Genomic DNA, 14575 nt, shown 5'->3' on the forward strand with positions numbered 1-14575 from the left:
CTATATTAGACGTTACATTACAACGTTACGTTACGTTTAGGGACCTGCCTCCAGCCCTCGTGAACGCACTGTGCTCGTCCTGCGTTGCCTAGGTAACCAAACGTTTCCATAGCGACACCCCACCAGAGGCTTCAAGGCAGTGTAACAATACGATTACGGTAAAGAATTTTAATATGAATACTTATGTAACAGATAAATAGTTGGTGAAATATTAGACAGTGAGTGGTAAAGCCCTCCAAAAGAAGCACATAAACTATCGCCTACATTGTGCTTTACACACAAGAAGTACTCTGTAGCTATTTACTCAAAGTTTGCTAACTAACTAAGCTAGCTAAAAACAGCGTTAACATAGGTAGCATTATGCTAACTAGACTGTATGCTACAATTTGCATTATTAACCCTTTCATGCATAGTGGTCACTACAGTGGACAGTTACTCTACAGCTTTACTCTTGTATATTCATGGGTTTTGTTGTTTTAGTTCCATATTAACCAACACAGTGGACACTTATGCATCATCTCATAAACTGCAATTCATACCATTATTGTAACTTTGCTGTTCTTGATTGGTTCTTGAGTGGAAATCAATTGTTAATATTTATTTTTTGCATATCATCTCCATGAAGTGAGTAATAACTAGTATTAGAATATGTTAAAATGTGAGAAAAACATCAGATTAGCAACATTAAACATGGTTTCATTTCACTGTTTTCATATCACTTTATGATATTGGGTTTTAAATACATGTTTCTTTGCTTCAAGAATACAATTCATGATGTAGCTGAGTGGACATTTTTGTAACTCCATGAAAAACAGGTTGTTTAAAAAAAAAAAAAAAAAAAAAAAATTCAATCACATTGGGGTTTTTTTCATGCCTAAAGATGAATAAAAACACTCAGGAAAAAAAAAAAAAATCTTGATTAAGGTTCTCATAATTCATGCATGAAAGGGTTAACATTTTACAATTGGGATACAAGGGGTAGTTTGATAAATCATTTACTTTACCTTTGTGGTTAAAATTACTCCACAATAACCACAATTAATATTATTATCAGCTAACTGACGGTGAAGTTATAGGCTCATTATATGCTGCCACCGTTTGTAATATTAGCTACATTTGCTCAGGTTTTTAACCCTTTCATGCATAGTGGTCACTCCAGTGGACAGTTATTCTACAACTGTTCTCTTGTATATTCATGGGTTTTGTTGTTTTAATTCCATATCAGCCGACACAGTGGACGCTCATGCATCCTCCCATACACTGTAGTTCATACCATTATTGTAACTTTGCTGTTCTTCATAAACGTGATCTGCAGTAACATGTTTGAGTGGAAATTAGTTGCTTTTTATTAATATTATTAGACTGTAATTAACAATTTTGGTTATTTTTTTTTTTTAGACAAAAAGGATTTTCTTTTGCATATTATCTGTTAAAATGTGAGAAAACATCAGATTAGCTGCATTAAAAATGTTTTTCTTTCATAGTTTTCACACAGTATATCAGTAAATATGTTTCTTTACATCAAAAATTAAACACATGGTTTCCAACTGAGTGGACATTTTTGCAACTCCATGAAAAATAGATTCACAAAATCTTTTTAATCGCATTGTTTTTTTAATGCCTAGAGGAAGAAAAACACTCAGGAAAAAAAAAAGAATCTTGATTAAGACTCTCATAATTCATGCACGAAAGGGTTAATAGCCCACATATACATATACTAGTACTTAATTGTATCTTAAAAGCCTTCCATTCTCTTGATGTGTGCTACATAACTAGAAAGACGTGACTTTCATTTTGTATCACAAAAGAGGGGCACTACAAGAGTGTTAAAATACAATTAAGCAATACATTCCACATTAGACAAAGTATCAGGCAGAGAGACAGAAGTAGAAGAGACAGGACATAGAAAGTTCTGATGTAGGCAGTTCTGCTAAGTAATGAACCAGTGCGTGTTTTCCTTTTGTTTACCTTGATGATTTTGTTCTTCATCTTTACTCTGTATTCTTTGTTTTGTTTAGAAGCCTTGAAAAAATGGAAGAAGATGAAATTTACAAGAAGACACTCCACCAGGTGAAACTGAGCATTGGTTATACTGTATGTCATTAATGTACTTTATATAATGTTTTGCCTTTTAATTTAACCCATAAGGACTCAGTGTTACTTTTGTGGCAGTTCCCAAATGAATTTTTCCTCTGTATTTAACGTTCCTTAAGTGATTTATCCCCATTTATAGTAATATTGTCCTCTATATTTTGTGGGGGGGGGTTTCAGTGAAAATCAGGTGTTTTCCTACATTTAATTTACTCATCATGTAGATGTTCATAAAAGCTCAGAGTAAAGTTGAGGGTTATTAAATAAAAAACAGACAAAACTGAGGGAAAAGTGACTTTTTCAGCAAAATATATCATTATCTGAACATAAACCAAGTGTCTCCATCCACTGTCATTGATCCAACTCCATGGGTTTTTCTGGTGAATCAATGTTGTAGAAAATAACAGCATTTCCTCGTTCACTACGGAGCCTCTGAATGTCCAAATGGGTCATATCTGATGACCATGAAAAGATGAATAACTGTATTTTACACCAGTTATTTGCATGTATTGATAAGATTAGTGAATCAACAGGTATTGAACCATTTACATCAATAGATGGTTTTGGTAGACCATGGATGTTTGGGTCTTTATGGGTTAATATCTGTGGGATGTTTACATTAACCCTGTCAGTGACCACCTGTCATTCCTCCCCCTTCTGTTTCTCTCATTCAACTGGAAGGTGTTTAAACACTGTGTGTGTCTTCCTGATGTAACTGAGGAATCCTGGACAGAGGAAAATGACAAGGTTTTGGATAATTTTATTGATGACACCTCTATCCCGTGCATAGTGGTCTACTTGGACACCAGTGTAACACTGCAAGTGGGATATTCCGTCCCCTCAAAGGTAGAGCACACTTTTGTCACTACTTATAAATTTTTATCATCATCCACTTAGAAAGCGATACGCACGTGCGACTGTTCAGTCAGATATGTTGAATGTTTTTTTGGGAGATTTTTCATTTTTTTGTAACATAAAAGTCACTGTGGTAGGGCTGGGTATCATTCAGAAATTTTCAGTATCAGTACTAATAATGCAGCTTTAGTACCAATTCCTAAATTTTATATATATATATATATATATATATATATATATATATATATATATATATATATATATATATATATGTACAGGGGTTGGACAATATAATGGAAACACCTTCTATGATGCCACAATGTTAGGTGTTTCCATTATTTTGTCCAACCCCTGTATATACATACAGGGTGGGGAAGCAAAATTTACAATATTTTGAGGCAGGGATTGAAAGACAGTGTATGACCAATTAGTTTATTGAAAGTCATGAGAATTTATTTGCCACAAGAAAATTGACATAATAGAAAATGTTTTTGTTCTATGTGTCCTCCTTCTTTCTCAATAACTGCCTTCACACGCTTCCTGAAACTTGTGCAAGTGTTCCTCAAATATTCGGGTGACAACTTCTCCCATTCTTCTTTAATAGTATCTTCCAGACTTTCTAGTAATAGTTTTGCTCATAGTCATTCTCTTCTTTACATTATAAACAGTCTTTATGGACACTCCAACTATTTTTGAAATCTCCTTTGGTGTGACGAGTGCATTCAGCAAATCACACACTCTTTGACGTTTGCTTTCCTGATTAGTCATATGGGCAAAATTTTCTGAAAAGGTATGGATAATAGTGTTAGGTATGATTATGACATCAATATATGTTTGGTTTCAAAACAATTGACGTAGTGCCTGCTGAGAAAAAACAACTAAATGTTCATTGTAAATTTTGCTTCCCCACCCTGTAAATATATATATATATATACATTTATTTATTTATTTATTTATTTATTTATTTTTTCCCCCTAAATTTCCCATTTTAACAAAAAGATTACAAGACACATGACAGTACAAATGTGTATCTTTATTTTTCAGCTCATTTACATTTTTATACACTCAGAACAATTTTAAGACATAAAAAGGTAAACCTGTTTACCATTTAGGCTGCATGCACTTACACTGATAAAATGTATTCATTTTCAATCAAATAATACTAAACCATAGCAGGGATTTACTTACTTGATAATATTTATTCCCCTATGTACTCAAGTTTTGCTCAGTCCTCAGCCCTGCTCACTAACATGTGTAAAGGATTTACTTAAATATTGCAATATTTTTCATTTCCAAGAAGGGCTCATTAAAAGAGACCCACATATATTAAAACACATCAATGTTAACTTCTATCACCTTTCTCTAAGTCCCCTGGTCTATGTGCTTCTCATTTTCAGTGTCACCATTTATCAGATTACCCCTATTTGAATGCCAGCTCTTTTATACTACATCTGCTAGTATTCTTTCTGTAGCTGAACCTTTATCATGTTTTGGCCACATAATTGTTCCCCTGACCCTTTCTTTTCTTTTTTTCTATTGCACAGATGGTGGAACAGCTGGACTATTTTATTCGTGAGCAAGGAGCTATAGTCACACCAGAGACATTTGATCAAGTCATACAGTATGGGCACATCTCAGGTGACCTCACCAAGTGTCTGCTCGATGACATGCTGATGATGCACGCCCCCGTTGTTGCCCTCAGCACTGACTGGGAAAAGAGCTTGAAAGACGCTTACACTGACAACATGCATTGCCAACTTCTCAACCTTACGGGTATGGAATATCACAACTGAATGTGATTACAGGTTCAGCAAAAACACACTTCTGACTACACCACAACCATCACAGAAAAGACATCTTGCAGAAGTGTCAGTCTGCATTAATGCAAAGAGATATGCATGTCCCTGCTATTTAGCCTGTACATTGGAAAAAGTCAAAATCTTACTAAGTTTATTTTTCTAATTTCTTGTCCAAATATCTCATCACACTTCAAATAAGACATAATCACTTTAAGAGTAACTTGTGAGACATAAGAACTTATTTTTAAACCATAGATCTTGAAAATCTTATTTCAAGAAATCTCACCAAGATAGTTTTCACTTGTTCCATTGACAGATTTATTTTTTGTTTGTTTAATTCAAGATTTTTTTGCTTAATTCAAGCAAAAAAATCTGCCAATGGAACAAGTGAAAATTATTTTGGTAAGATTTCTTGAAATAAGATTTTCAAGATCTATTGTCAAAAAATAAGTTCTTATATCTCACTGAAAAGTTACTCTTTAGGTGATTGTGTCTTATTTTAAGTCTGATGAGATATTGTGACTAGAAATGAGAAAAACACACATGGTAAGATTTTTATTTTTCCAGTGTATGCTCTGCTGTCATGAAAATCAACAGACAAAGCAAAACAACTCCTGATCTAAGGCATTTTATGCACAGGATGACCATAAATTATGGTATTCTATGTAGGTACAGCGCAAAAAAAATTGATGATTGTAGAAAAGTTGAATATTTTTTTATATGTCAGGAAGTGAAAACTGCATGTAACATTTTTTTATCTTAATTTCGATCATTACGGACTACAGCTAAAAAAACAAACTAAAAAAAACATATCTAGCATGAATTTCACAGTCTGGTTCAATTCACACGACCTGATTCATGAAGACAGGGCATTCATTGACATCCTCCACAAGGAGGGTAAGCCCCAGAAGATCACTGCTGGAAGGCCTGGCTGTTCACCGAGTGCTGGATCAAAGCAGATTCATGACTGGGAAGGAAAAGCACGGTAGAGGAAGGAGCACAAGCAACGGGGATGACTGTAACCGTGGGAGGATTGTCAACAAAAGCTGCTTCACTGGTCCAAAGTCTTATTTTCAGATGAAAGTAAATTTTTGTATTTCGTACAAAAATCAGTGTCCCAGAGTCTGGAGGAGGAGTGTAAAGCCACAAAATCCAGGATGCTTAAAGTCCAATGCGACATTTCCACAGTCAGGGATGATTTGTGGTGCTACGTCATCTGCTGGTATTAGTCCACTGGGTTTTTTATCAAATCCAAAGTCAACACAGCCATGTAACATTGCATGCTTCCATCTGCTGACTTGTGTTTTGATTTGTTTATTGAATTTTCAAAATACAAAACAATGAAAATACACACAGGTATTCACACACATAAAAAGAAAACACAGAAAATCAAATAAAACCCACTTAACCCTCCCAAACCCCTTGCTGTCTCCAAATATCATTATGCATATACAATACGGCACTGTAGAAATAAGTTAAACTACATATCATAGAGTATGAAATACAAACATACATCTTAACTTGTTAAGGACCTTGTACATGTGTTGTAGAATTGTCAAAAAAGGTTAAGAAAGATTTCCACACTTTATGAAACTTCTGCTCAGATCCAGGTAATGTATATCGGATTTTTTCGAGTTTAAGATTGGAGATCACTTCGAAAGGCTACCACCTTAATTGGGAAACACTTCATTTATTAAAGACCTAAGTCAGAATGAACAAAATATAGCGTTTAGCTGACAAATTCATATTCAGAATAACACTGGAATATTCTTTTGCATGTAAACATAGTCACTGTCATGTCTAATGTGTCTTGTTCTATCTTTGTACAGATGAAGTGTACAAGAAAGTGGATAGAATAGTGCTGTACATTCCAGCAGAAGGCCTTCTGCGCAGCCCTGAGGAGGCCTGCAAAGACAGGAAACTAGTTCAGAGAATGGAAAGTAAGCTTTGAGAGCTTTATGTGTGTTGGTGTCTTTCTCCCTTCCTCTGTTTCTGCGTGTTTTGTGTCTAAAATGTGAGACTTGCAAATTCCCGATCTGGTCTGTTATCCCTTTCAGTTTTTCTGTACAGTGTCTTCACTTCAACTTAACCCCTTTTCCTACTAAGCCATGCGTTTCTTTTTTGTTTGTTTTTTTCTTTTGTTCTTTTGACTCTGACTCTTCTTTTCCCCTCACTTAGTTCTTCTGGATTTTTATATTCCGCTCCTCTGTTTTTTTTTTACCAGTTTTGCCCATTTTCCCCTATTTTTTTTAGCTATTATGATCCACTGGACTGATCAGATCAAGGAGCTACTGAACAGTCTAGAATGGCCAAGAAATGACAGATATGAGGGTCCACTGCAGGAGATCACCTTCTGGGAGACTCGCTCTGCCAAGCTGTTGGACATGAGCCAGCAGCTACAAAAGCCAGAGGTCAGCCACATCCAAAGAATCCTGCAGCTCTCCAATTCTCTCTATGTGCAACGCTTCTCCAAACTAGCCAAAGAAATACAGGTACAGGGAGTTTACATATCTACAGTTCAGTTTGTTTAGATGTTTTAGCTCAGTTTTTTTTTTTTTTGACCTTTTTAACTGAAGTTAATGACCTGAACAGTTGTAACACCACTGCTTCTGAGCATGTAATCTCATTTCAGGATTATGACCAGTTTACCATAGAGTCTGATCTTAAAAATAATGTGAATGTGTTGTTGTTGTCCAGGATTGCTCTACGCAGGCTAAATCAAACCTGGAGTACTTGTCCATTTTAAAGGGGCCATGTCAAGAACTTGCCAAACTCAAACCTAGAGACGCCATTCCTAAACTGCCAGACATTTTTGTTCGCATCTGCACCATCTGGCGCAACTCTGTCCATTACAACACTGAGGAGAAGATCATTGGTCTGTTTCGCAAGGTATCACTGCTATGTGGTTCATCAACTACTGTACCATGGGGTGTGTTAGTTAAGTCTTAATTAATGGCACAGTGGAATCTGTTGTGTAATTTTCATAAATTTTGATAGTACCAGGTAATTATTGATTACCATTATCCATTAACTAATTTTTAGATGAAGTTAAAAGGCAGTATCTGAGTATGTCTTTGCAGGGAAATGAGTTGTATAGCTGTGAAATGAATGGTTTGTAAATCAGTCTGGTCAATCTGACCTACTGTTTGTTTTCCATTGTGCTGCAGACCAGTAATGACATCCTTCACCTCTGCTGTCAAAGCATCTCTCTGGAACGTATCTTCAAGGGCTATGTGATCTCCAGCAAAGAAATCCTCACTAACTGTATTGCATGCTGTGAAGCCTGGAAAGAAATTTATCTGCACAAAGCACATCTTCAACAAAAGTAAGGAAGTTTTTTTTACATCTAGGGAATCATGTACTGTTGGAATTTTTGTAGGATAATAAACATCTGTAATTTTTAATCTGTGTTTTGTCAAGGGATGGGGAATGGATGAGTTTGGGGGAGGGGGGGAATATTTGTGCTGTAAAATCTTACATTTGTGCTTTAAAATGAATTTAAAAAAATCTTGAGGATAAACATCTGTAAAAGTCATATGAATGCAGAATGCATTACATTTTCATTTATCGTACATTCACTGCTTTTTAAATCCACTTTCTCTTTCATTGTAATTGTTTGAAGTTATGCTCCAAAAGGCTGGGCCCTGGACCACACCAGTGTTTTTGTTCTTGTTGATGCTTTCATTCAAAGGTTCAGAGAACTGCTCGAGGTGAAGTCTTCTCTTACTCACACATATAGAGACATTTAGACTTGCATTTGCATTTACTAATTCCATTTATTTGAGAATATGGTCGTTGCTTGTGAATGAGTATGACCCTATGTTACATGTTGTTTGTTTTTCATTGTGTTGTTTTTCTTCTGGACTCCATCAGGTGTGTGACTGTCAGCATCAGTTTGCCCGTTGGGAAGATGGTCAGCAGCATCCTCTGCCATGCATGGGTTTTCATGGACAAGAACACACCCGCTCCTTGTTGGATTTGGAGCGCATTTTCCACTGTGGTCTACAGAAGCTGCATTCTGTGGACAAGGGCATCCTGGATGTGGAGAACACCATGTGGTACAATGAATTCAACAGGTAGACTGTCCACCTTTAACATGTTCAAATAAAGACTAAATATAAAAAAGCCAAACATTTTAACCATTTGTTTTACAGGAAATACATAAAAATGGCTTCATTACTTTGTCTAATCTCTGCATATGTTAATGTGTGTGTTGTTACACAGGTTTCAGGAGCTGATAAAGGATGTAGAAAGAAGAGTGCAGAGCCTGATCAACTCGATGTTTAAATCAGTGAACAAGGTGGAGGACGGCGTATGGCTGCTGGGCATTTTCAGGCTAATGTCCAGTCGAGAGGTTTCATTCCATTTTTCTATCTCCCTATCATAATAACATAAAAATGCATACATGTACAGTGCCTATGAAAAGTATTTACTCCCTTCTTTTATAGCTTTAAAACATGGAGTCATGGTCAATATAATTTAGCTTTTTTGACCAGAATTAATAAAAGAACTGTTTAACCTCCTAAGACCCAGCCCTGGGTTTTCTGTCCACATTTGTGGACAAGAGTTTCACAACTTTATACAAAAAAAAAAAAGAAAACTGTCCACCACAAAGGACATTCCATAAAAATTGAAATTGAAAAAAATTGAAACTGAAAAAACTGTTGCATCATGATGTTTCCAATATAGGCACTTATTTAATAAAAAACAAAAAATCTTGTACTTTGCTGACATTTCCTGGGTCTCAGGAGGTTAATGTCAATGCAAATTTCAACAAAAGTAATGTGAATTAATGAAAAATACAAAATATAATACAAAGTGACTGCATAAATATTTAGCCCTTAAAGCTGGGTTGTAGTGCACCTTTGGCCACAATTGTAGCATTAAAACTATGATTTTGCTCAATTCTTCTTTAAAAAAAACTGCTGAATATGTTAGTGTAAACCGGGATGGAGTATGAACAGCCTTTTTTGAGTCCAGCCACAAATTCCTTATTGGATTGAGGTCCGAGCTTTAACTCAGCCGCTCCACAACATTCCCTGTGTTGTCTTTAAACCATAAAGACCCAAACATCGACCAGCAAGCAAAGCCATCTACTGATCTTAAATGTTTAATACCTGATGATCTACTAATCCTATCAATAGATGTAAATAATTGGTGTAAAATGCAGTTATTCATCTTTTCATGGTCATCAGATATGACCCATTTAGATGTTCAGAGGCTCCGTAGTGAACGTAGAAACACTGTCATCTCTTACAACATTGATTCCCCAGTAAAACCCATGGAGTTGGATCACTGACAGTGGATGTAAACACTTTTCACGTTTTATATTCATTTAATGATATATTTTGATGAAAATATCTTTTTTTCCCCAGTTTTCTTTATTTTTTGATAATAACCCTCAACTTTAATGTAAGCTTTTATGAACATCATATAATTGGTACATTAATTATTGGAAAATACCAGATTTTTACTGGAAAAATGCTAAACAGAGGATTATTTTATAATAAATGGTGACAAATCACTTATGTTAATGTTAATGTTAAATATAGAGAAAAAAAATCATTAGGGAACTACCACAAAAGTAGCACTGGGTCTTTGTGGGTTAAACCATTTAAATCAGAAGTTTAAATGTCATTATCCTCATACAAATAATCTGCTCATTATCTCCCATTCATACTTCTCTATCCAGGCTATTAAGCGTACTACAGATGAGAAAGCAGAGGCAGTGTATAACCTTGCTATCAAAGAGTTAAAATTGGTGAACAGGGCAGTGAACCAGCCGTCTTTGCCTGACTATATGCCCAGACTAGCCGGCCACGCTCATTGGGTGATGGCCCTAAAACATCGATTAGAGAAACCCATGGAGGTGAGATAACTGTTTACATCTATACACATATTTTGATTTGTCATTACAGTAGCAGTGTCCCCAATGGTTCTGTCTTGTTTTGAAATATGATTTGTACATGGTATCTTCCCTCATTTACAGGTGCTTCAGAATGCTTACTTCATGCCGGAGTCAGACAGCCGCAAGCAGGTTTTTTTAACATATGGCCAGCTGGTCCAGGTTTTAGATGAGACAGTGGGGCAGTACTATAATGAGTGGCTCCAGGGCTTAGATGGACAGTGTCTACAGCGTCTGAAGCAACCACTCATGACGCGCTTTAAGGACAACCCTGCCATGCTGGATGAAAACTTTGACAAGTAAATACAATTTTCATACTGTGGTGTACATTCATATGTTTTAGGCTGTTTGAGTAACTAGTGACGCACAAAAACCCTAAATCTCCATGCATGGTCGCATACAAGTGAGGTGTGTTTGATACAGAAATACATTACAAAATACACTTTTTGTTTTTCTGTTTTTTTTCCACATCCAGATACCTGTTGAATCTGTTTTCTGAGATCCACTACTGGGATCAACTGAAATTTGACATACCCCAGAGTGTGTCCGACATTTACCGGGACAAGGATGACCTTCACATCTTGAAGGAGAGAGTCCTGCAGGTGGTCAGGGGCTATAACAGGTGGGTCAACATAAAAAATACCTGCAGCACATAATAGAATAGAATAGAATAGAATAGAATAGAATAGAATAGAATAGAATAGAATAGAATAGAATAGAACAGAACCGAATCGAATCGAACAGGACAGAACAAAACAGAACAGAATAGAATATCATTTTGTTTTAAGAGTCAAAGGGAATCTTTTTTCACTGTTCAGTCAAAATGGACAAACCATGTAAAACCTGTAATTGATGTGAATTGAATACATTGGTTATGTGAAAACATTTATATGATGTACATTTCTGTTTAGGTTAATTTGAACATACACACCTTTGTGTGTTTTATCTTTTTGATGAAGTAACGGAGTAAGCCCTCTCTTTTCGCCCACTTTTCTTTCTTTCTTTTTTTATTTGTTCTGTATTCGACTAGAAATCTTGGATTAGCATCTTTGTTCATATATGATGTGTGGATGTTGAATTGTACCCGAAAGGGAAGTTTTGTATGACATGCTTTTCCAAATAAACAAAGAATGGAGAGCAAAAAAAAAATAGAATAGAATAGAATAGAATTGAATAAAATAGAATAGATCTTTATTGTCACTGTCACAGGAACAATGAAAATTTGTTCAGCAGCTCTGTTCGGTTTAGCAGGATAAAACAATTTGTGCAAAAACGACTGTATAAAATATCACACAAAATATTGACAATGTAAGCAATGTATGAAAGTTACAAGATAAAATATTAAATATAAATATATTACTGAAGTACTACAAAAACTGCTGAACTATACAAAACCTAACTCTATACTACAGATAAGAAATATGTACAACAAATAGGATATATACAGGCAGTATAGGATATATACAAGGTAAAATTAAGAAAATCAAGGTCCATGTGCTGTGATTATTGTTATGAAACAATATCCTAGCATCACTGGACTAATGCATTGTCACAGTTTATTTAATTTGGAAAATATGTGCTTTTAAACTCTGCATCATTTGGTTCATGGGTTAGTGGGTTTTACCTGTAGCTGCATGTCATATCAATCCAAACCTGCAAACTGAGCTTTCATGACTGTGAACTACATTACAAATATGTGAAGAACTAGCAAGTAAAAAACTGAAATGGGAAGCACATGCAACGATTACATCTGCAACAATAATAAAATTCCCCCTGTTGGTGCCAGTGTGTGTGGCCTGCCTGGAGCTTTGATTGTGTTTCTGTTATTTTTGTCAGTAGTCACCATAAGTATCAGCTGGTGTATGATTGTGTTTTTCAGAATCATTTGGATGCTCTCCCCTGACGAACTGGGCCTGTTTCGTGACCGAATCGGTTTCCTAGACAGGAAAATTCAACCAGGACTGAATAAACACACATGGTTATCTAAAGCAGCTTCTACTGGTTTCATCCGGGACTGTCTTCCACATATTGAGAAGGTTTCAACACAATATTTACCACTCTATCTTTTGTTGTTTTTCCTGTTTTATTGTTGTTAAGATGAGATTAGTACAGGAATGTATTTGATGGTTGAATCCTTATATTGACTTTCAAGTTGCACTTGGCAGTGAATATTTCACATCATTCCTGTTTTCTCTTCCTGTTGTGATCTTCCTCATTGCTTTCAGGTACAGTCTATTGTTGATAGATTTAAAGGATCCAATCTGTCCATCTCCAACCTCTGTCACAAGATCAGCGAAACACTGTTGATTAGATTGGATGGAAAGACTGTTTACAGGTAACAATGATCATTTAGTCAGCAGATACATGTGACTTTCTTATATGCTGTCATTTTGACCAGGTTATTGACAAGCAAACAAATGATTTGGAATGTTAACTCAGTTCATTGTCAACAGAAAAGGTGTCATTGGTAGACTTGAACACCTGGGCTGAAATTTAGTTGCACCTTGGTCAGACTTACAGACAGACCTGACATCAGCACAAGTTTTTTTTTTAATTAAAGTGGCGCACAATGCACAATGGTAACATAATCCGGAACTTCTCAACAACTCTTTTTTTCAGTCTCACTATTTAATTTTTTTAGTGTGTTTGCTATTTCTACTTACATACAAGTGAAACCAGTTTGTTTACACTTTGGTCCTAAATTTCCTTTAACTCAGTAGATACAACATCAGCTGTTTTTCTTTCAGAAGTCAGTGCATGTTTTCTGTCTGTTCTGATTTTGTTCCATCTAGGAACTGAGGTACCAGTTTATTTGTGGTCAAAAGCTCTGGACTTTTCAAAATTATGGCTAATGGTGTTTTTTTTGTTTTTTTTTTTTTGCTTGTTTCACTCTGGCTCTTTTTCTTGGTGTTATTTTCAGGAACTTAGACTTTGAGGATGAACAGAAGGCTCACCAGAACAAGCAACTTGAAAAACTGACCTCAGCACACAAGGATATTGTTGATATCATGACTGGCACCCACAACATCTTTTCCAGTGATGGTCCTGAGGTCTGTCCAGGGTTTTTCTGAAAGTTAATCTGTCCATTTCATCAAAATGTTTCATTTAGAAAATTAACAAGATGTATAAAAGTAGGTAGGCCTCCATATGAGAGGTTTAAAGAACAGAGAAGCAACTTCTAAGTGATCAGTACTTTATGTGTGATGTTATGTGGTTTCTTTGTTTTCTTGAGACACAGATTAGTAGTTTTTGAGTAGTTTAAATGTTCAGTATAATAACAAGTACATTGAAATGAGTCAGTATGTCACATATATTATTTGTTTCCATTGTGTTTAAGGTCCAGCAGCATTGGGGGAAGTATGCAGACAAGGTAGATAACTTGATCGAGAAGGCTTTCAGGAGCATTATCAAGCAGTCCATGCAGAAGCTGTCCAGGGCCATTAATGGGGACGACAAGACCTCACCCAACCCTTTGTTCAAAGTCCTTGTAGCACTGCGCCAAGCTTCTCCCCAAAACACACCAAAGGTACCAGGAACCCCTCTATCTTTTTTTGTGATTTGTGATCTGCCATACATTTGTAACACAAGTTAACGTGACATTCAGAGATGTAGTTTTCTTGCACCTCTACTGTATGAGTCACACTGGACCTTGTCCATGCTGTTCTATGTCACAGGTTAACGATCATATTCTGAAGCATGTTCTGAATTTGCACTTACTGTCAGGCCCTGGTTATTTATTGACACTTGAGTAAGACTTGCAACTTGTGGTGTCTATTTCAAAATATCTACGTACAATATGTGTATATTTATCTTTATATCTTAATCCCGGTATCACTATTAATCAGACTTAAAGACAGCTGACAAGTTGAATGTTTGTTCATGATTGTCACCCACTTGTAGTAACAAATTTACACAATAACTTACA

The 14575-nt window shown here is 35.8% G+C and overlaps 1 protein-coding gene across 1 annotated transcript in view; it reads left to right on the top strand.

The window, feature by feature from the left end:
* Positions 1 to 2838: 2838 nt before the first annotated feature.
* The window catches only part of dnah2 (dynein, axonemal, heavy chain 2), a 67287-nt gene continuing 55550 nt past the window's right edge, over positions 2839 to 14575 (top strand). Inside the window, 14 exon segments of the mRNA XM_030159786.1 lie at positions 2839 to 2937; positions 4491 to 4719; positions 6575 to 6685; positions 6999 to 7237; positions 7443 to 7634; positions 8619 to 8821; positions 8970 to 9099; positions 10438 to 10614; positions 10735 to 10949; positions 11126 to 11272; positions 12530 to 12686; positions 12876 to 12985; positions 13571 to 13700; positions 13988 to 14176. Coding sequence (XP_030015646.1) covers positions 4491 to 4719; positions 6575 to 6685; positions 6999 to 7237; positions 7443 to 7634; positions 8619 to 8821; positions 8970 to 9099; positions 10438 to 10614; positions 10735 to 10949; positions 11126 to 11272; positions 12530 to 12686; positions 12876 to 12985; positions 13571 to 13700; positions 13988 to 14176 — 2229 coding nt within the window. The 5' untranslated portion in view covers positions 2839 to 2937.

Source organism: Sphaeramia orbicularis, chromosome 3, assembly GCF_902148855.1.
Source record: "Sphaeramia orbicularis chromosome 3, fSphaOr1.1, whole genome shotgun sequence".
NCBI classification, from domain to species: Eukaryota; Metazoa; Chordata; class Actinopteri; order Kurtiformes; family Apogonidae; genus Sphaeramia; species Sphaeramia orbicularis.